We start from the raw sequence: 22,953 nt of genomic DNA, 5'->3' as shown, positions 1-22,953 counted from the left end.
CTGCAACGGGAGAGGCCACAACAATGAGAGGCCCGCGTACCACAAATAAAAACAAAAAAAAAACAAAAAAAAACAAAAGAAACATGGGTGTTGCAGTAGCCGGACAGCTCAAGGTGAGTTAGCAGGGGGATGGAAACACTGAAAGAGGAATGAAATCCTGGCTTCCTGTACCTGTTGAGGGAGGGCATCTATGGCCAGAGGAGATGGGCTCCTGCCTACTTCCGCTGGATGGAGTCTTGTAGTGGTCTCCAGGTGCCACACGTTCAAAGGAACAAGCTGGTACATGTGCAGTGGAAAACAACCAGTCTGTTTATAAATATACTTGAAACATTCTTACACGAGGACCAGTGAAGGAACTGGGTGCGTTTAATTCCAGCAAAAAGACTCAAGAGGATCGTAGCAGTGGTTTTTCGGTATGTGAAAGGCTGCGACCTTTCCAGCACATTCCCTCTGAGACTTCGAAGCCAACCATTCTTTGACTTACTTGGGCCTCCAATTGGTTGGCCCTACCGCCTTTTCACTATCTCACTTCCCTTGTTGGCTAGCTCAGATTACATAGGCCAACATGGTAATCACTTCCTTGTTTATACCCTCAAATTTCTCACTCCCTCTCACCTATCCAGTGCTCGCTTCAGGGCTGAAGGGAGGTTCAAGGCCCAGGCATGGCGCTGGACAGCTTCTCATGGTCCAAGACCTTTCTTTCAGTTCATGACCGTTAGGAGGGAAACCTCCTTCCCCATACCTGCTGTTTTCTTCCATGTGGGGGACATGAATTAGTATCACACTCCTGGTCTCCTTCTCTCCAACTAGCCCTGTCCCACTCTATCCCCACCAGATAGCATAATGGACCTCACTGGTGACTTTGGAAAGAGAAATTGGACCTGTGCCAGGTGCAAACACACCTTCCTTGCCTCTCTCTTCTCGGCAGTTAGTTGCCTACAGGGGGTCACTTGTTTTCTGCCTTTTCTCTTCCATGCTGTAAATTTCACACAGGGCCCCTTGGGAAGGTCTGTGAAGGTCCATCGAAGCTTAAGCCTGGGTGGGTAGGCCTGCATAATTCCGGGGTTCAGTATATCGAAGTTCATTTAGTTCTCAAATCAAAGCCATGTTTTCCAACTGCTTCTTTCATCCCTCCTGAAGGGAGTTTGCCACTTTCAAAGAATATTGATTCCCTCTGTTCATAGGGCAGGAGAGCTAACGAGCCTACTGGAGTCAACCTCCCCCTCCCGCCTCTCTCCTCCCTACCCACCTCTGAGCCTGACCCTGGAGAGAACGAGCCCTGACTGCAGCTACAAATACCTGGGACTTGGTTAAGTGTGACACAAATGTTTGTAGATCAAATAAAGTAATAGATGCTATATGTTTTAATAGAGACCACATTTGAGGAGTGGGAGCAGAGGGAGGCCCGGAGTCTGGTGGCTTAACCTCAGTGACCCAACAATAACATCATCTTAAGTGACCTCAAACCTTTGCTGCCTGGCAATCCTCATCGATCTCCTCTGACTCTCCCATTCTCCAAAGACAGGTTTTCACTGATTCTCTGTCTCCTCAAGCCTTCTCACTTTCAACTGTCGGGCTTGCTTCTTATTTTACTTAGAAAATAAAAGCATAATAAGAGAGCTTCCACAGACGTACCACTAAATCTATCAAATGTCTGCATCTGCGTCCTTGCATTCTGTGTTCCTCCCGTTGCAAGGCTCCTCCTGTAACTGTCTGTGTTCCTCTCCAAGGCCAACACTCACCTGGGCCCTGGCTCTCTTCCGCATTCTCCATGCAAGTACCTTGCTCCTGCCATTGTCTCCTCTCCTGCATCATCTATCTCCCTCTGTCTACTGGCTTATTTGGATAAATATGCAAATATTCTGTAATATCTCCCATCTTAAACAAGCAACCAAACACTCTCTTCTCACCCTATATCTCCTTCCAGCTCCTGCCTCATTTCTCTGATTCTCATTATGACGAAATTCCTTGAAAAAGTTGTCAGACTTGCTGTCTCCACCTCCTCTTCCCTCATTTTCTCTTGAACATATACTCCAGTCAGGTTTTTCTCCCCATTACTCCACTTCCCCCTCACACAAATCTCAAGATAACCAATGAGCTCCATGTTGCCATATCCAGTGGCCTGTTCTTTTGTTTGTTTGTTTTTGCGGTACGCGGGCCTCTCACTGTTGTGGCCTCTCCCGTTGCGGAGCACAGGATCCGGATGCGCAGGCCCAGTGGCCATGGCTCACGGGCCCAGCCGCTCCGCGGCCTGTGGGATCTTCCCGGACCGGGTCACGAACCCGTGTCCCCTGCATCGGCAGGCGGACTCTGAACCACTGCGCCACCAGGGAAGCCACCAGGGAACCCCCCAGCGGCCTGTTCTTGATCCTCATTTTGCTTGACCTATTAGCATTGTACAAATCTGATCCCGCCCCCTCCTTCTTCAAACACTTGCTTCATTAGTTTCTAAGGCATCGTTCTCTCCAAGTGCTTCAGCCTCACTGGCTACTCCTTCTCCACCTTTGCTGGAGGCCACAGCTTCCTGAACTGTAAATGGGAGACCTCATCCTTGCTCCATCTACACCCCGTTTGGCCTGTGGCTTTATACACCGTCTGTTTGCTGCTAGCCTGGGCCTCTGCCCTGAAGACTTCACCCTGTCAGCATATCCTCCTAGACGTCTAATGAGCAGGTAAAACCTAATATTGGAAAATCGGAGCTTCTGATCTTTACCCCTAAGCCTGCACCTCCCCCAGACTTTCCCATCTCAGTACTCGTCAACTTCATGTTTTAGCTCTGGGCAAAAACCATGGTGACACAGAGCTGGCCGTGGCTCTCGAGGCGTTGCATGGTGCGCCCATATTCCCCCTCATCGCATCCCTCCCTGATCTCACCTCCTACCCTCCTCCTGCTGTTCCTGACCCCAGGGCCTTTGTATTTTCTGCCTGAGGTGCTCTTCTCCCTAGTTATCCATCCACATGCCTTGCTTCTTCATTTCATTGGGGCCTTTCCCCAAACAGAATTATGTCAGAGAGAACTTCCCTGACTATCTAATGCAAGATATAAGCCCCTCTTCCTCCCCACAATCACCTCATGCTTGATTTTTCTTCATAACACTTCTTCCCACCTGACAGCACACTTCGTTTTGTTTAAGGCATTTCTCACCACTAGAAGGTAAGTTTATGAATGCAGAGAGTTTGAACATTTTGTTTACAGCTCTCAACCCTAGCAGTTAGAAGAGTGCCCAGAACGCAGCAGGCACTCTGTTTAAGAGTGAACTCCCAAGGAGTGAAAGTTATTCAAAAGTGCAGTGGCTGCTTGGAGAGCTGCTCATCAGTGTCACTGGAGTGGAATGGGAACACAGCCAGCATCTGAGGGTTTGTTGGGCTGAGGGTGAATATTTGGGTTTACTGAACCCAAGACTCTGGCTACAAGAAATTGTGCCCCCTGAGGTCATCAGTACTTCCCTGAACACCAAACCCCAGGTCGTTGTCAATTATTACCCTTATGGACCAGGTTTTCTCTCCCCTCCCTCGGCTTTGGAGGCAGCACTGAGCTGGCTGGGTCCCCTGCCCCTTCTCAGAGCACCCCACCAACTTCTTTGCTGTCTCCTCTTCCTCCTGTTAGTCCTTTAAATGGAGGTGTTACCCAACATTGCTTTTGACCCTCTTCTCTTCTAAAACTCTCTCTAAACTCCTGTTAATCATTATCTTTAGATGGTATCAATGCATGAGAAAGATTAGCAAAATGGCTAGAAGGAATATTTTAAAAAAGCAAAACACATTTTGCTTTGCATTGTAATAAGTCCTGATTTTGGTTGAGAAGACCTAGGTTTGAGACCAGCTCTGTCACTTACCAGTTTTGTATCTGTGGGAAAAACTCCTAAGTTCTCTGGGCTTCCATTCCTCCATTTACAAAATGGGGATAATAATGTCTTACCTTACACATATTATCTTAATGTATGAAATTTGAATGATGTATTTGTTTTATAAAACATAATGTTTTATAAAATATAACTTGATCTATAAATACGGAGTCTATCATGACAGACTGGAAAAAAAGGGTCATTGAACTATTTTCTACAGGGAATAATAATTGATGTGGGGAATTGTCTTTTTATTTCTATGTATACTTGTAGGGAGAAGGTTGTTTGGGCCCAGCGTTGCCATTTAGGCCCTATGTCAAGACCCGATCTAATCAATAATGCACTATAACTGCCCATGGACCTAGTATTGAAATCACAAATAATCTAAAACTATGCAACCAACAGATTGAGCTGAAATGCTTCTTTTGCCCAAATCAACCAGGAATTCATTTCACTCCTAGAAGTTAACAGTCCTCAAAATCTTCATTGACTTCATTCACACCAGCCCTGCCTGTTTGCTTATGGTAGCTGGAATCTGGCTGAATTATCCTCCCAGTAAAGGGGGCTCATGTGGGATTTGAGGCAGCACATTCCTATATAAGGGAGGGGGAATTACAACATAGTCCAGGCTCAGCTTTCCTTTTAGTTGCAGATCAGACAAGGAGCACATCTTAGTTTAATTTTGTTCATTTGCTATTATTGTTTGTTTTATTTTTCCTCCATGACTTAGATGTGTGCACGTTGAGGGAAAAAAAATCCTACCTGCTTTACAGTTGGTTCCATGAGAAGCCAAGCTATTTATTAATAGTAGAAAATATTTTAAGCTGCTCAGCTGAGATTTTAACAGCTCTTGTCTAATCGTTAACATACAAACCTCCCTGACCAGAACATTTGTGAGGGATGACTACTTAACAGGATCTGAAATCAACCCTTTCCCAAAAGGCCTGTTAAAAATTACACATTTGGAATTTTGTCCTAACCTGACTCAACTGCTGCATTCCCTTTTGATATTTCCTGGGGGAGGGTGGTAAACAGCCTTACTCTGTTTAATCCAGCACGTTTTTTAAAAATCTGGTGTCATATTTGAGTACTTGACGAAGGGAGGGTGACCAACCATCCTAGTTTGCCTGGAAATGAGGAATTTCCCAAGACACAGGCTGAACTGATCACCCTGGAAAGGAATTCCTAGTCCAAATCACTCAACAAGACAGATGAGGAAACTGAGGTCCAGCAGAATGAAAGAATTTTCCCTAATATCACATAAGTAACTAACACTCACTGCATTGCTGACACCAGGACCCAGATCTCTTAAGTCCTAGATTGGGGCTCCACTGACCCACTGTCCTTGTCCTGGCAGTAATATAGGGATCGACTATGAGGAAGAACTTAAGTTTGATTACTGGCTCTCGGGCATTTGACTGCTTTATATAATTCTCATGTGACAAAGGAAAGCAATAATCCAAGTACATTCTAACCAGTGATCGTGCGGATGCAAAATTTCTAAAGCAAAGTAAAAATGATCACCACTTATACACCCATGTTTACAGCAGCATTATTCACAATAGCTAAAACAGGGAATCAACCCAAGTGTCCGTCGACGGATGAACGAATGAGCAAAATGTGGTATGTACATACAATGGAATATTACTCAGCCTCAAGAAAAGAAGGAAATTCTAACACATGCTACTGCATTGATGAACCTTGAGGACATGAGGTTAAGTGAAATAAGCAAGTCACAAAAAGATAAATACTGTCTGATTCCACTTACATGAAGTACTCTATAAGTGGATTCTTACAGATCTAAGATGCAAATACTCTTAGAGTATTTGACTACCCTAAGTAGTCAAAATCATAGAGACAGAAAATAGAATGGTAGTTGCCAGGGGCTCTGGGGAAGGGGAAATGGAGAGTTAGGGCTTAATGGGTCAGTTTTGCAAGATAAAAATTGTTCTGGAGATGGATGGTGGTGATAGTTGCACAACAATATGGATGTACTTAATACCATTGAACTGTATACTTAAAAATGGTTAAGATTTTATGTTATATGTATTTTATCACAATATTTTTTAATGAAAAAAAACATTTAAATGCTGATTACAAGAAGCTCATCTATTCCACTGGTGCTGTATTTCTGTTAAGGAGGTCTGCAAAGGGCTTTGCAGTCATTTATTAGCTGGGGATGTTTTGTCAAATCAAACCACATTCTTTAGATAAGGAGCTTCGTTTGCTTTCATATTTAATGACCTTCCTTTTACCTAGGGCATAGAATTTCCAGATGTGTAACACCCCTAACACCTAGCAGGACCTCACAGCCTGGCACATAGTAAGTGCTCTATAAACATTTTTAAAATAAATACAGAACAGCAGAAGCTAACATCGATTTTGAACATTTATTCAGAGGTGGGTTTACCTTGAATCTGATGAAGCTGAAGCTTCAGGTCCTCACACTTTAACAAGTCTTTCCCAGACCCTGGGAAGGGCCTTAGCAATGTATTCATATAAAACTTGCAAAAGTAAGATTTAGCTTCTTTTAATTTAAGAGGGCCCCCAAAGTTATGTAATCTTCAGGCCCCATAAAATCTGGACCTGCCTTTGTACTTCCTGCCTGTCTAAGGACTCTGCTAATTACTTTCCATGGTCACCTCTTGTTATCTCCACTTCTCAGATAAACAGGATAACCTGACCACGGTTACCCCACTAGGGAGTGATATGCAAGGATTTGTACCCTGATATTTGAGAACAACTTGACAACTCCACTGATCACTACGAGAGGCCAAACCTGACTGCAGTCCTAGTTGGATTAGTTGTGTACTTGGTAAATACTGTGACCTTAGCTGGTGTAACTGTACTGACAGCAAGGATGGCTCATCTTCTAAAATAACCTACGATTTGGGGAAACCACTTATATATAGGCTTTTCCTGCCCCTACCTCCATTTAATATTCTTGTTTAGTCAATGGAAGGGAATTTAGGAAATGAGGGAGGAGGGTGAAAAGACCGAGACTGAAGAGGGGAGCGACAGGAATGGAGAGGTAATCCTGTATCAAGGAGGATTCTCCACACCACCTCCCCAGCTGTTTTCCTTTCTTTTTGAGGGATGTGCAAGGGTGCTTTGTGACTTGGAAAATTCCTCTTCTGTTTTATCTATTATTTGTATTTGTTCTGTCCCCCTAGGATTTCTACTCTGGAGGCCCTATTTCTAGTCTGAAAGATCTACAAGTCAAAGGTCAGAAAGGAATCTTTCCTGTAAACATCCTCTGGGCCACTCCCGGAAAAGGTAACCAGCAACCACTGCTTCCTGTCTTTATTCTGATTCTTGGAGCAAGTAATACAATTTTCTATTCCTCTAAGATTTCTTGGGGCCAACGGGAAAACAGAATCGAAATGTCACAGGATTGAAAATTTCCTCCCATTGAGGATGCTGCCTCTCTTCAGAGTCAGATTCTCTGGCTTAGAAATCTCTCTCATGCACAGCTTCCATAAAGATACTGGGCCTAGCACTGTGTCCGGCACTTAGGAAAGCTTGCCCATGGACTCCCACCCCCCCCAGAGAGGTGCTGCCATCTAAAGGCAGCACCACCCACCCCCAGGTTCCTGCCCTGATTTCCCTTTTTCTGACTGCAGTACAAACCTTAGAGTCACTTCTGCTGATCCCTTCCTCCCCTCATATCCCACTAATCACTATGGGTTTTCCTCCCCTGTTAATGCCCAAACTCATTCTCCATTTTCCATTTTCTTTGCTGATACTTTGTTCTCTGTCCTTCTGTTCATGGGTCTGGGATATTACAATTGCTTTCTGATTGGATCCCCTGCTTTTAGAGTCACTCCCTTCTAGAAGTGGATTTATCATTTAGCTAATAAATCCTAAACTCCAGGATGCCTTCCTTGCATAGACAGACCCCTTTCAAGTGCTTGTACCTAGTTTTGTATTTGTGAATTTATACTCCTTTTCTTAAAGAAGACTCCCCAGACCACATAAGCTTTCTGTCTCTCAAAACAGAATCTTCCTCATCCCCATTAACTTTGCACTCAGATGTCAGATTAACCTTTTTTTTAATAGACTTTATTTTTTAGAGCAATTTAGGTTCACAGAAAAATTGAACAGAGATTTCCCCTGCCCCTACACAGGCACTACTTCCCCCACTGTAGATATCCCACACCAGAGTGGTACATTTGTTACCACTGATGAACCTACGGTGACACATCATTATCATCCAAAGTCCGTACTTTACATTAACATTAATCTTTTTTTGTGTGTGTGTGGTACGCGGGCCTCTCACTGTTGTGGCCTCTCCCGTTGCAGAGCATAGTCTCCGGACGCGCAGGCTCAGCGGCCATGGCTCACGGGCCCAGCCGCTCCGCGGCATGTGGGATCTTCCCGGACCAGGGCACGAACCCGTGTCCCCTGCATCGGCAGGCGGACTCTCAACCACTGCGCCACCAGGGAAGCCCCAAGATTAATCTTTTAAAGGTAATACTCCCTCATGTCACTTTTCCGCTTTAAAACTGCCTATTAAAATGCTGTCCATTTCTTTAAAGTCTATCTCCTTACTTAGACATTCAAGGTTCTCCATAATCTACCCCAATTTTACTCTTCAAGCTTATTTCCCAATAATCACCTATACACACTCCTCACGGAGGGAGACTCCAAGCTGGCGGTCCCCATTGTCACCTCTCGACTTTGTTCGCATCCCCTCCACCTGGAGTATGGTTGAATTCAACTCAGCAAAGATGTGGTGAGGCAGGATAGGATGTCCATGTGCATCCAGTCTGACCATCAGAATCCCACCGAGTTATCCCACGTGGTCAATGAACCCCTCCTATCCAGCCTGCTTCCCCCAAATGCAGCACTTTCTAGTTTGGGGGATTTAACAGGCCAGTAAGGCTTTTCAAAATAATAATAAAGTCCAACTCAGGATTGTCAATTTTTTATTTTGCCAAAATAAAGACCTAAAACAAACACCACCACCACAATTATCTTACTAAAGAAAAGACATTTTATCCCTCAAAAGGCACAAAAGACATATTCTCAGAGTAAAAGTCAGTTCTTTCAATGTAGTACACTCAGCTTGAGGAAAATTGACTGCATTTCTCTTTATTGTGTGACCATCTGAGGTAGTGAAAATAACTAGACTGGCTTCTCCACCACGGGTTTAGCTCTTACTCACAAGCTGCCTTGGGGCACATTTTGCATTGTTGACTTTATTTAACTTCTTGTGCACATATGTCATTTCCTCAACCGGAGGAAGCTTTATAAGAAGCCTGTATAAGAACTGCACCTTTAACTCCCCAGCAAGGCCATGCACATAGAAAAGATTCTATGAATATTTGCTGAATGAATGAATCAGCCTAGAGTAGGCTTTCTAAGCCAGTGTAACCTATAAATCTCCTGTTAATGGAGTATGAGTGCCCCATCCCGAGGCAATTACTTTCAACAGACTTCTTTAAAAAGAGTTAACCAGTACAAATTGCTTTGCTTTTGAGTGAAACCTGAAAATTTAAAAAAAAAAAAATCTGATATGAAAAGTAAACATTTTCTTCCTCACAGCCGTAGCAAGCCCCAACAAAGAGAATCAAGGTACAAATGCACCTTTTGTAACCTGTCCTTTAACGGCCCCAGTTATTTTGGGCTTTGTTGGTAGGCATGCATGCAGGGTGTGCTTCTAACTTGACCTGACTTCATAGGGCTTCCTTCTGTGGCTCTCGCCCATGTACCTGAAGCCTCCACAATACCCGTGCTGTCTCTTTCTATACCTGGGTGATTTAAAAAGGAAAGAAGTTCAAAAACCTCCTGGCTGAGTCTTGGTTTTAGATTATGGTGTTGATGGAAAGCAATGCAGAAGAGTGTCTTTCAGATTTAAAATATTCTTTTCACTCAGAATCTGGAGTTATCTTTGAAAAATATAAATGAGGTAAGGTTACATCCATGCTTAAAACATTCATTGCCTTTCAGTTTAGTTCCCATTCAACAGCTATTGGTTGAGTATCTGCGAGGCCCTGTTCTGAATGTTGGGAATATATCAGTAAACAAAACAGATAAAAATGCCTGCCTTCCCGAAGCTTACAGAAGAGGGAAAGGGGGAAACAAATAAAGAACAGAATCAATAAATAATGTGTTATACTATATTAGAAGATGATAAGTGCAAAGGAAACTAATTGGAATAAGGGGGCTGTTACGATTTAGGTGAGGTGGTCAGGGCAGGCCTAACTGAGAAGATGGCTGGAGCAAAGACTTGAAGGAGGTGAAGGGCGTGGACCATGAGGCTATCTGGGAGAAGGAGAGATGCCTTCCTACAGCATGACCTCACTGGGTACCTTATCACCTCCTCTCGTGCACACTGGCCCTCCCTCTCTGCTCTGCAGCCACGCCAGCCATCCCTTTCCCACCCCAGGGCTTTGCACATGCTGTTCCGCCAGCTCAGCGTTCTCCCTTCCCATCCCTGGCTCCTGGGCCAGTTCCTTGTCCTTCAGGCCTCATCTAAATGCCACCTCCTCAGGTAGGCTTTCTTGGTCCCCCAACATTAGGTGCCCTCTCGTAATTTTTCTTTCAGCCTTCTTTTCAGTTTCTCAATTAATACTGTTTGAATAAATGAACAAACAAAAAGGGCTAAAAAGGCTGAGCTCGTTGAGGACAAGGACTCTGACGTGTTCATTTATCCTCAGTGCCAGGCACGTTGTTGAATGTATCTGATAGAATTTATCTGCATAAATAAGCTTCATTACTAAGGGTTGACACAGGGATCAAGTTACGGTTTGCTCAGCTTTAAGCATCATCATCATAATGTATATACAGTATGAAAAAACGGGGTACGAAGCATTAAATTGTGTTATGGAGAATGAATTTTCTCCCTCCTTCGCTCTTTCAGCAGAGTAACCCTTCCCTCCAGATGAAGTAGGCCTCCAGATGGGCCCTTTCAGGACCATTTTCTATCCAGTGAGGGCCAGATGGTATCTTCCTCGCTTCTTGTGAGTCCTAGTTTTTTCAGCAGGAGAGTCCTAGCTGCTTCCTCTTCATCGAGTCTGAGATCCACATGTCCTTCAATTTCCTCTGTGCCTCAGTCAAATTGATTAAAAATAGCTGTCATATCTCCAATTCTCAATTATCAGAGGTAATTAAGACATTTAAAAATTTTCTCCCATAATCATTCATACTTTGGGGAGTATCTCCAGTGGTATTTTCTTATTGATGTTTGCTCAGGAAATGCCATAAGAATGATAAAGGTATCCATTTAACCCCTGCCTCATTTTGAAATGTATCTTAGGTGACACAAAAATCATGCAATATAATTGAAATAAAAGAGATAAGTCAGAGCAAAGAGAAAAAGACAGTAAAATGAAGCAAGAAATAAAGCCACTGCACAGAAATTCCAACCATAGGGATTCAAGCAGTTACTACAGAGAGACCACAAATTTGGCTCTGGGCAACGAAGGAACAAAACCAGTCATAGGATTCAAGATGTTTTGTAAGATGGATACCAGGGGCTCAGAGACTGGAGACGTGAAGTTTCTCCCAGGCATCCTGCAAAGGGACATCTGATGTCATGAATAACATTTAAAGTGAGTTTCCAATAGCTGTTTCTTATAGTGTCACTCGAGGAGCCTTAACTTAAGGCCCCTAACAGCAAAGTGAAGTCCTCAAAAACTCAGTTCTCTAAGAGAACAAAGTGATGTAGCTCAAATATAAAGTTCTTTAATTATCTGATTTGATCCAGAGATAAAGTTTAAAATATCTAAAAGAAACAAAGGACTGCATCCTCCCATACGCGTTATTTTCTCCAATCAAGCTTCAAAAAGAATCAAGTGATAGGGGAGTCAAGGATAAATTGTCTGGCAAGGACCTAATGTGTCAAAACTCTGCATTGCTCACTAGATGCAGATCTATAGCTAAGAGCATGGCATCTACTTAATGAAAACAAAGGCTCCTACCCAGGCCAGGTGCCTGCATAGACCTACCTCTGTAAAGAGGCCAACTAAGGCGTACCCATGGGCCAGGGCCAGATTTCCTGCAGGACACAGTGCACGTTTGTTCTGCCACAACAACAAACGGACAGCCAAATCCCCGTGGAGCATGGCCACCATGTGACATAAATAGCAACCCTCCCACAAATATATCATATGTTCCACAGTTTAGTTTTCTATTACCCTGTTTTGGTTTATTCATCCTATGCCTCCCCACCCATTAGAGTAGATAGGTGAGAAGCAACAGTTAAAAACAAAATCAACCTGCAGAGAAAAAGTCATTTTGGATTAATGACTGGGGCCCTAGGCTGTTGGCTTAGTGTTTAACTTGGCTCCTTCCCAAACCAGTCCTGTGCAGGAGATAGGTCACCCCATATAGCTTCCTCCACCAGCAGGATGATTTTGTTTTTTAGAAAATATGTACACTTGGGAAGCTGTCAAAGTGAGTTGTGCTTAAGGTATGCGTTATTCAGCGGGAGAAAATATGTTCAGCACTACTTGAAATCTTTATTCCTGACAACGCGCTAAGAATTCAACACAGTAATCTTATTGTTTTAGCTGTTGCTTTTACCATTACTCATACAACATGCCTGGAAAAAAACGAGTGGTGACTTTTCCCTCCCCCGCCATGTTTTGTGTGTGTGAATTTTTTTTTAACTTTTGGTTTGGGATGAATGCGCCTAACAACCTACCATCTGGTGTCCAAATATTTTTACAGACATGAATCCAAATACCACAAAATCATGGCCACAGCTCAGGTTATATGGGTCTTTTTCTCAGGCAGACTTTTTATTAAATGTGATTATTCTCGAACTCAGAGAATCTCAGCCAGGAGATTTAGCCTTTAGGTGAGAACTCACTATGTTGACCAATTTAAAAAAAAAGATGGAAGGGAGAACTCCCCCTGGAGCAAATTTCAAGAAAATAAATGAACTTTTATTTTGGTTATCATAATCAGCAGTATACAAACTGAGTCAAAGTGACAACCCCTGCTGCATTCCTGCCGTAATAGTCACTGGTGAAGAAGATAAGGTGTGCAAAGTGACAACCCCTGCTGCATTCCTGCCGTCACTGGTGGAAGAAGAGGGAATCAAGTTTCAGTCCTGTCAGGTGTAATCAGAACCGTGGTCTTAAAACAAAGGCCTCCGCTCCATCTCCTCCCTCAGTCAGAGGACTGCTCACTTCCCCCTCCCTCCCCGACCCCAACCCTGGGCACCAAGAGGAAAAAGAAGAATCAGATCTGCAAGAACAAAGAAACTCCAAGCCAAACAACAATAGCAAGCCTGAGTGCTATCTCCCTGTCTGCACACCCTGGGATCAATGATCTCCATGTAACATTGGATTCCCCACTCCTCCTATGGAATAATGGCAATAGATTTTAAGAAAACATGGGTTGTAGTTTTCAAAAATGAACATTTCCTATGTGGAGAAACTTGGTTACTGAGTCTGTGCATTGATGGAGTTCCTAGGACAACCCCATGTCATGACGGGTAGAAAGAATATTTTTTCCCCTGAAAGAAGAGAGAGAGTACATTCACTCAAATGTCACCCAGATTTTTTGAGCCCAGAGAAAATTGCTCTGGTCGGTGACTGTGCCAGACAATTAAAATCTGTATAAGGACAAACAGCACCAAAAAAAAAAAAAAAAAAGACATATCCTTGCAGCATCCAGCTTTGCTAGTGACAGTAATTGGAAGGTTCATTAAAATAATCCCACTAACAAACGTAAGGTAGATCGCTAGTGGGAAGCAGCCGCATAGCACAGGGATATCAGCTCGGTGCTTTGTGACCACCTACAGGGGTGGGATAGGGAGGGTGGGAGGGAGGGAGACGCAAGAGGGAAGAGATATGGGAACATATGTATATGTATAACTGATTCACTTTGTTATAGAACAGAAACTAACACACCATTGTAAAGCAATTATACCCCAATAAAGATGTTAAAAAAAAAAAACCCCAGAACTCAACCTGTCCCTAGTGTCTTATTGGTAAGACAGGTTGGTCTACCTACAGGTTGATAGGACAACCTGTCCTTCCAATGACTGAATTTTGATGCAGCTGCCTTGGAAGGAAAGGGAGAGATAACAATCCCATTTCAGCGATGGGCAAACTAAGATGCAGTTAAGCAGTCGTGCCAGGGTCACTGAAAGTCAGTGGTGAGCTGGAGACGGGTCAGAAAGAGTGGAGGAAGTGTAGACACTGGTGATAAGGCGATAACTAGAGGAAATTAAAACCCTGTAGTGTGGGAAAAGAACAATTAGCCAAGACAGAGGATGAGGAAGGAATACAGAATGAATTACAATCAGAGGAAACGAGCCAGCAACAGAAGAGGCCTGGCCGGGTGGGGGCCTGAGAGGAGCCGGGAGAAACGACTTAGGAATGCTGGCTCCCTTTTGGGTTCTGTCAAGGCCTTATTGTTTGGTTCCTTTGGCTCATAACTTAACCCCTTTGTACCTCGAAGTGTCAAACTCAAAGGCAGCTCTCTTTATTCATGCAGTGATTTGAGATCGCTTCATGAATATTATGAATTCCAGATAAGAATGACTTCATGATTAATTTAGGGAAATCTGTCCCCCACCCAGAAAAGGGCAAAAGTTTAAGCTTGGATTGGTAAGCAAAATATTTCCATCAGAAACCATAAGAAATATCTATAGCACAAGTATTAGCAAGTGTAGATGGTTTAAGACCAAGAAAAAAGTATTCATTAATGAGATCCTTTTTTTCCCATATACCATTACTGCTTTTTTTTAATATTTATTGGATTATAGATGATTTACAATGTTGTGTTATTTTCAGTTGTACAGCAAAGTGAATCAGTTACACGAAATCCTTTTTCTAAAAGAAAACATGTAAAAGTGTTTAAAAGTAATATCTATCAGTACCAAAATAACCCAATGTGATGAAATGTTCTATAACTAGTAGGAAGTGATAGGAAAAAGATACGGTTGCTTTAAAAAAACAAGAATTTGCTTATTCTTTAAATCAGGGTGTTTACCACACATGATTATTGGCACAAGAAGAAAAGACTTACTGTGAGGCCAAAACAAAATTGTTTTTGACTCATTCCTAAAAGTTGATTGGCAGAAAGCTAAGAGAAAGCTCGACTTTAATTAGCCAAGATGTTAAAATCATGGGAGAAAGGCAAGTAGAAAGATGAACCACAGCAGCTAGAGTCATTGAAAAGAAGGGGGAGAGTTTATTATAAAGTAGATGAGGATGCTAAATAGGATTAGAAGAACCAGATACTATTACAAAGGGTTGATTGAGGGGGCAAAGTGGATAATAAGGCAAATTAAAGATTCTTAAAAATCCTCTGTGTCCAGGAAATGAATTAACTGCTCAGACAAACTAATAAATAAAGAAGGATCACAGGAGAATGACCAAAAGTTACCATGGAAAAAACAGAAGGCTCTTGCTTTATAAAATGAGCACACTTAAAAAAGATTTAAAAAAACCAAAATACAAAAACAGGGAGGGGGATTCGAAACAATACTAAGAAGATGTAAATGTGAACTGAGGAAATCTAAAGTGGAGGGTAATGGAAGGATGGCCTTAGAAAAAGCCACAACAATAAGAGTCTTTTTTTTTTCCTGCCCCCCCACCTCCCCCCAATAAGAGTCTTTAAATACCTTAAAGTGGTCGTAGGTGAGGGGGAACATTCAGGACCTTGGAAAAATTGAACAAAGTTTTATTTTAGTCTAGTTTTCTGTCTTGCCTTCCTGAGGCCAGTAAAATGTATCAGAAATGGAAAAGGTGTCACAAGCGTGATAAATTAAGGGCAATTAGGAATTCCCTGCAATAAATTAAGATGATTCAAGCAGAGCAACCCCTGAGTGGGAAGGAAAACCTGCAGAGATTAATGCTGCCTTAATGCAGCCTTAATGCAGTGCTTGGATGGCTCCTTGGAAAGACAGAGGACTTGGGGAAATCGGAGCCAAGTAAATCTAGCACATTTCTAGAAATGGACCAGGGGAGGGAGCAGAAAACTGCTAGCGTTTCCCTCACAACTCAAGAGCAACTGAAAAATGTAAAGTGTAGATGAAGCATCAGCATGAAATTACAAAATGCCCAGATTCATATGAGTCCAGAAAATAAAACAATCTTGTTTTAAGAAAAACTACCTAAATTAAAATTCTTATAGGGGTTTTTGGAGATACGTTTAGAGAGAAGACTGGTAAAATGAACAGTTATTGGCATCACCATCATATTCTGCAAATGTTATTTGTTAACTAATATCATAGAATAGAGACTGGTAAGAAGGTATTAAGAGCAAATTAAGTAAGCCCTCCTCACTTGGAGATTCTAACACTCTTAAGGAGCTGACATCAATGTAGACACAAAGCTTCCCGCAAGCTTGGGCATCCAGCGATAGGAAAGCACCTGCGTTGTACAGCACATGCGTGGGCAAGAGAATCTCAGTATCAGATTCATCTAAAAAGAGAAGACATCACGGAAAAGGTGTACCTGAGGAAACCCTTGATGAGAGGTGATGGAACAAATGGTTTGCTTGGCAGACAGGGTATTTCTGATACAGAAAGAACCTCTGAGAAGGCCCAGAGTCAAGAGTAGGAAATCAGCCTGAGGAATCCTGAGCAGGGCTTGGTAAGAGCATAGTGTGGTAAGGAGTGATGGGAAAGATTAGGTATTCTAGAAGAGAAGGCAGCTTTGAGCATGGGCTCTAGACAAGTTGGGTTTGAAGTCCAGCTCCATAGTTGTAAACCCATCTGTGCTTTGGTTTGCTGATCTAAAAAATGGGATTTTAATAGAACCTACCTTAAGGATTGTTCTAAGAGCTAAGTGAGGTCATATGTGAAAAATAAGAACTCCAGCAATAGCTATTGCTGTGAATGAATTGTAGTCAGTCTGAGGATGAGAATGCATAACTTCCTTCGTATCATCTCTGGCTAACTTTCCATTGCCTTTTCAAATCTTTCACACTCTCCAAGGACCACAGCCCCACCTGGCTCTCTTGCTCTAAGAAGTGGTGGTTCCACTCAAAATATAGTCCATTTCTTCTGCACCTGATCTCCTCTCCTGTTTTCAAGGACACAGACCCCACTCCTTTCCAAAGCTAACCTCTCTCTTACACTAGGGTTTCAATAGTTTCCTCAGGGCTCTTGCAGGATGACATTTCATCAATAAGCCCATTTCTCTGTCCCAGCTGCAGTAACTTAACTCCTCCATCAGCTCCTTCCCCTCAGCCTCTAGCCACACTCAAGTTTTTTCTGGCTTTGTACATCTTTTCCGCCAATGTACAGAGTGGCACCGCCCACTGCCCTCCTTCCCTGCAGAAGCTAAATTCCCCTCTATCTGTGTTTTGTTCCCTGACTCTGCTAAACAGCTGGTTTCATGGCCACCAAAGAAGAATCTAACAGGTTTTTCTCCATCCTGTTCTATTCTAGCTTCTTGTGGTTCTGAGTTTACCTTCTCAGAAGTAGACTCACTCAGTCTACACCAGGAAGGTGATATGTGCTCATATTATTGTCTACACTGACATAGGCATTTTCTCTCTTTTCTCCTTGTTCCTTCTCAGTCTTCTTTTCTTTATTCAAACTGTTCATGCACATTAACTCCAAGGATTCTAGACTTAGCTTGTTCAGTTTCTCATACTGTACTTCCTCTGGGCAGCCTCATTCAAGCCCATGACCTTTTTTTGCAGGTCATTCCTTCACTACTCTCCTGAAGTTGGAACTTCCAGTTCCCTTTTGAAAATCTCATGTCATTACCTTTTCATTCATTTTTTCATCCACTCAACAAATATTTATTGAGTGTCTCTGAAACATGTCTAAAACCATCTAATTACCTGTCTTCATCCCCACCTCCATCTGCATTTTGTCCTGTCATTTCTCTGGATAAATGACATCTTGATCACTACACCTGAATGAGGATCTTAGAAGTCATCTTCAGCCTGCTCAGCTAGACATCTAATCAGCCACTGAGTCATTATGGCAATATACATATGCCCACTTTTCTCTCAAGAAATTAGAAGCTAGCTTATTTCTTAGGGGCAGAAGCTAATTCCAATTCTCTTTGCAATCTCCCAAAGCAGTTTAGTGTAGTTTCTAGGACTGAGTGGAACGGCATAAATATTGTTGAATTATACTGAGTTGAAATCATTCATGAAGTGATTGACAGTTATGGCAAGGATCTTAGAAGACATATCTAATTCTTTGGCAAAAATGCAAATGCACTCAGTTACCAATTAAAATTAAATTCAATTAAATTTTACAATTAAAATTCTATAGAAATGTGGAGGAAAATTATGTAATGGGCCTAAGAACATTAATTTTGAAGATGGAAGTAGAATTGTTCAGAGAGAAGACTATCCCTTGTTTAGCAAATGACCTTGGATATGAAAGAAGGAATCCCCAAGGATGAATTGCCTTGTATATGAAAGGTATCAAGAATTGAAGACGGGCAGCCAGAAAGGAAAAGAGAGGAAGAGAAAGAAGAGCTAAGGGAAGGGAAGTGAGGGGGTGATATTGTCAGGGCCCTCCACAAAGAGAGCCGGCAAGTAGTTAAGAATGACTGAGTGAGTTTTAAACCCAAAGGTGTCCAATATTTGGTTTTACATCATTAGCTGTGCTGTGCTGTGATTTTATGTAAGTCCTATCGTTCTCTCCTTTATTTTAGAAGCTCAGTAAAAGTCTGCTATGTAGTTCCCTAAGTCAATGGGTGTGGCAGCTGTGGAGTATGCCGCTAAGGTCTCTCCTCCAGAGAATCAGGCTCCAGCTGCTGCACCTTTGGGACACACAACAATGTTCACGCCAAGGCCACCGCCTCCCTGGGCTGCCCCAGCCAGTGACTGAACACAGCAGAGACTATGACTAGGCTATTCCTGCCCACTGCAGGACTCCTCCTATGGTGATCTTTGCTCTCAGTCTCCCCATCTGCCTGTTCAGGACTTTCTCGGAGCTGTGCTGTGTCCTAAGGCTCTTCCTACCAATCGTCTTCCTTCCTTCCCTTTCTCTCTTCACAGGTGTCAGACCTGGATCATGCCTGAGGTTTCCCCTACCTATTCCTGCCCTCTCTCTCTTTCTCTCCTCTTTATCCTTCAGAAGCATTTTCCTCAAGAAATCTCTTGCATTTCTAATTGTGTCTTGGTGGCTGAATCTCAGAGGACCTGAACTGGCACAGTGGGATGTTTTCCTTGGGAATGGGGCCTGGGGAGTGGAAGAATTGGCGCTGTTTCCATAGTGGGGTAACATGGTGTAGAAAAGGAACAGTGCAGACAGGAGGTGAGGGGCTGAGTGGGGATGGAGAATTTAGCAGAAGCAGGAAGCTGGAGTCTGGAAGTGACTAGAAGAAGAATAACCTTCTGGGAATATCTAGAGATTTGAAGAGAGATGCTGGGTTTCCCATTTCATTTTTACCTTAGAGGATAAGGTAGCCCCAGCAGCTGGAGGACTCTCCAGGGTAACCAGGCGTCTTGCTGTGAGTGAGCAGATGCAAAGCCAGAAGCTCACAATGTGCTTTGTAAAGGGAGACCTGCAGCCTGAAGGGAGTGGAGGGTGGTCCGAGAGTTGGTCATTGTTCCTGCAGCACCTACCTCAGGGCTCTGCAAAGAAGAAGCTGGTGAGACTTGCTGAATGAACGAAACCTGCTGTTCTAAGGGAGCACACATTTCCAGATCCAGATGAATTACATCAGCTACCCAATGAACTTGTGAATGATGTCACCAAATCCCATTTAGTGACCATTAAGAAATTTAGAAGAAGGAAAGGGCTATGAACTGGGAATTGAACATTGTCAGTGGGGTATTCCACATGAAACCAGGATGACCTGCTTTGTTGAATCAAAGTATATTTGTTTCCCAAAGGGAGTTCATTTTAAAGGAGTTTATTTCACACTTACACTTCTGCACACTTTCTATTAAATAATGTGGAGCTGAAATATTTACAATAATCTCTTGCCTACTCCCAGGCTCTCTCTCCCTTCTGGCACCCAGTGCTGAGATGCTGCCTGCAGACACAGATGTGGATACTGAACTTGGGCTTTCCCTATCCCCCCAGGTTCCTGGGCAAGACAGCCAGTGGTCCCTGGGAATCTCCTAGCCCCAACCACTCTGTTCTTTCCTGCCACAGTATTATCACTCTTACTTTTTTTTTTTTTGGAATTTTTATTCTATTTTATTTTTTATACAGCAGGTTCTTATTTAGTTATCTATTTTATACATGTTAGGGTATATACATCAATCCTAATCTCCCAGTTCATCCCACCCCACCCCCCCGCTTTCCCCCCTTGGCATCCATATGTTTGTTCTCTACATCTGTGTCTCTATTTCTGCCTTGCACACCGGTTCACCTGTACCATATTCTTAGGTTCCCCATACATGCGTTAATATACGGTATTTGTTTTCCTCTTTCTGACTTACTTCACTCTGTATGACAGTCTCTAGGGCCAGCCACGACTCTACAAATGACCCAGTTTCGTTCCTTTTTATGACGGAGTAATATTCCACTGTATATGTGTACCACATCTTCTTTATCCATTCCTCTGTTGATGGGCATTTAGGTTGCTTCCATGACCTGACTATTGTAAATATTGCTGCAATGAACATTGGGGTGCATGTAATCACTTTTACATTTTAATGAAATTGCTTGATTCTGCAATATGGTCTGTATCTCTCTCCTGAAAGCCACCTCTGCCTCACTTACCTCCAATGTCCAAGAACCCTGAGACTCACTTAGTCTAAAGGGGGGAAGTGATGTGTGATGATATTACTGGTTACGCTAAGTGCTTTCCATGTACTTAATCAAGCTATGTTTACATAACTAAGAAGGTCCACTATAGTGACTTTTCCTGAGCAAAGAAAGTCTGCTCCATGCTCTGGTATACATTTTAAATGCCTCTGCGACACCCTATTACCCAAAAGCGTCAGGTGGATTCTACCAACTAATGATGTTATTTAATGAGCTGTTCAACAAGATTCTAGCATGGATTATAAAGGCAGTTTCAATAGCAGTCGTATGATGAATAATTGAAGAACTACCAGTGTTAAACTGAGGGGATCTGGCCCTGCATGACCATAGGCTATACATGAATCACTATGTAATGAAAGGGGACCTCCTGTAAAAATTTACTCTTCCATGGTCTTAGTTCTGAATTGCCTTTCTGTACCTGTACTTCTTACTGCTTCTCCTCTACTCCTGACCCTCTGAGCGAACAAATTTGCTGTTTGATATCTTTTTTCTGTCCCCTGTTCTACCTTCTGACTTGATGTTCCATTTCCCCTCAGATACGACTATTACTTTTCCCAGCAAAGACTATGGTCCTCACCTCTGTAGGACTGTATTTGACCGTTTCAGGTAAATACCCCTCCTAGGTAAACTGTGAGACCTTTCAACCAGGTTCTATGTGGTGGAGGTAGAACACTTAGCAGGTTTGGTGCTGGAACTAGATACTGGGAAGGCATGAGCTGACACAGTCCTGCCTTCAAATACCTGGGAGTGGCATTTTTCTTATTCTCTATGGCCCTGAGGGATAGAACAAGGAGCAGTGAGACATTAAAGGGGCAGAGGATAGCTTAAAACAGAAACAAAAGGGTATTTGACAGCAGTCGGAGCAGGCACAGCTACATTTCCTTGTCTCTGCAAGGAACTTGAGCAAAGAGTGGCTAGTTATCACATGGAAACGTCCGTAAAGGGAGTCATACATCCATGGGTCATTTACTAGGAGTCTGTATGTTCCTTCAGTGCATAGGGTCTCAGATTCTAAACGTTCATGATTCTCTGAGTTAAAAAGAAAAAAGTCAGACATTTGACCCTAAGGAACAATTTGGAGTTAGAACCATGGGGAGGTCACCTGCATGTGGCTGCCGCCAAGAAGAAAATCAAACGTTGAGATGAGAAGCAATAGAGTTTAAATCTAGGTTGGGAGGGAGGAACCATATCCGCAGAAGGGACCTGGTAAACTGTCTGTGTTTTTCTGTGCCAAATGAAGCAGCTTAGACCTAAAGACTGTCAGCAATTTTTGCCTTCCCACACTGCTACTCTATAATAATTAGTTTTACTACTTTTTTCACAAGCTATTACTTTAATTGCTTCAATTAGATTGTTCACGCACTCAAGTTGTTTACAAGCACTTTTCTTTTTATAGCATATTGATAAACAGTAGAGGGAAGCTACCACCTTGGAGAAAGCCAGGAAGTTTTTACTAGGTAGGCCATGGCCCATCGAGATGGCTCATTCTACTCTGAACCAGAGACCACCCAGCATCCTGGGACCTCCTTAGAGAGGACTGAATCCCTTCCCCTGGGCAGTGCCTAAGTCACAACCATATTTTCTGTGGTCATTGCTCCTTCAGTCAAAGAAAGAGAGCAAAGAACCTACTTTCCATATGCCCCTCTGAGAACAACCACCGAGTAAATACTAAAGGTTATAGAGAGTTAGTTGTCCACCTCTATTAAAATTTCACATACTTGACATTTCTTTTTTTTTTTTTTGACACCCAAATCTCTTTTATTGGGGGGGGTAGGGCGGTTGCGGAGGCCTCTCACTGCACATCTTGTTCATTGGCACTGCTTCCTGAGTCCTGTGGCTTTATCACATCTGGCAGCTCGGGTGGGCTGGAGAAGGGCTCGATGCGCAGGGCCTCAAAGGCCTCATCTGCCCTGAAAGCTAGCCCCACAGTGGCTGGGGCCTGAGGCCGTGCTGGCTGGCTGGTGAAGCCACACTCGCCCAATGTCTTTCTGTCGTCCAGAAGCTGGTCGTCCTTGTACAGCCGCTGCTCGTCCGGCGGCCGCTTGAGGATGCCCTCGACGATGCGCTTTAGCTCGAACACGGTGCTCGACTCCTTGGCGTCCGTGAAGATGGTGGTCTTGTGGCGCCGGATCATGAGGAACACGTCCTGGGGGCGGCGGGCCAGCGTGAGCGTGGAGCCCGGGCCCCACCTCACGGCCCACCGCCCTCGCCGCCCCCGGCCCCGGCCTACTTGGCATTTCTTAACTTTCTGGTTTGTTTCCTGGTTCCACCTCTTAACAGTTGTGTGGCCTTGGAAAATGTAACTTTTCAAATTCTCAGTTTGCCTATCTGTCAAATGAAGGTAAAGGCACCAAACAGGTAGAGTTCTTTTGAAGATTCAGTGAGTCAGCCTTGGGTGGGCGCTAAGCCTGGGCCAGCAGAGAGTGGCCATCAGTCGTTAGCCGCTTC

The 22,953-nt window shown here is 43.3% G+C and overlaps 1 protein-coding gene across 1 annotated transcript; it reads right to left on the bottom strand.

The window, feature by feature from the left end:
* Positions 1-22,276: 22,276 nt before the first annotated feature.
* On the bottom strand, positions 22,277-22,646 carry LOC309978272 (elongin-B-like). Its single transcript, XM_082864680.1, has one exon. The coding sequence runs from the start codon at positions 22,637-22,639 to the stop codon at positions 22,298-22,300; it is 342 nt and encodes a 113-aa protein (XP_082720806.1). The 5' UTR covers positions 22,640-22,646; the 3' UTR covers positions 22,277-22,297.
* Between the last annotated feature and the right edge of the window lie 307 nt (positions 22,647-22,953).

Source organism: Leucopleurus acutus, assembly GCF_964270905.1.
Source record: "Leucopleurus acutus genome assembly, chromosome: 2".
NCBI classification, from domain to species: Eukaryota; Metazoa; Chordata; class Mammalia; order Artiodactyla; family Delphinidae; genus Leucopleurus; species Leucopleurus acutus.
Note: the sequence above shows the minus strand (reverse complement) of the source record. Positions and strands in the feature narration are given on the sequence as shown.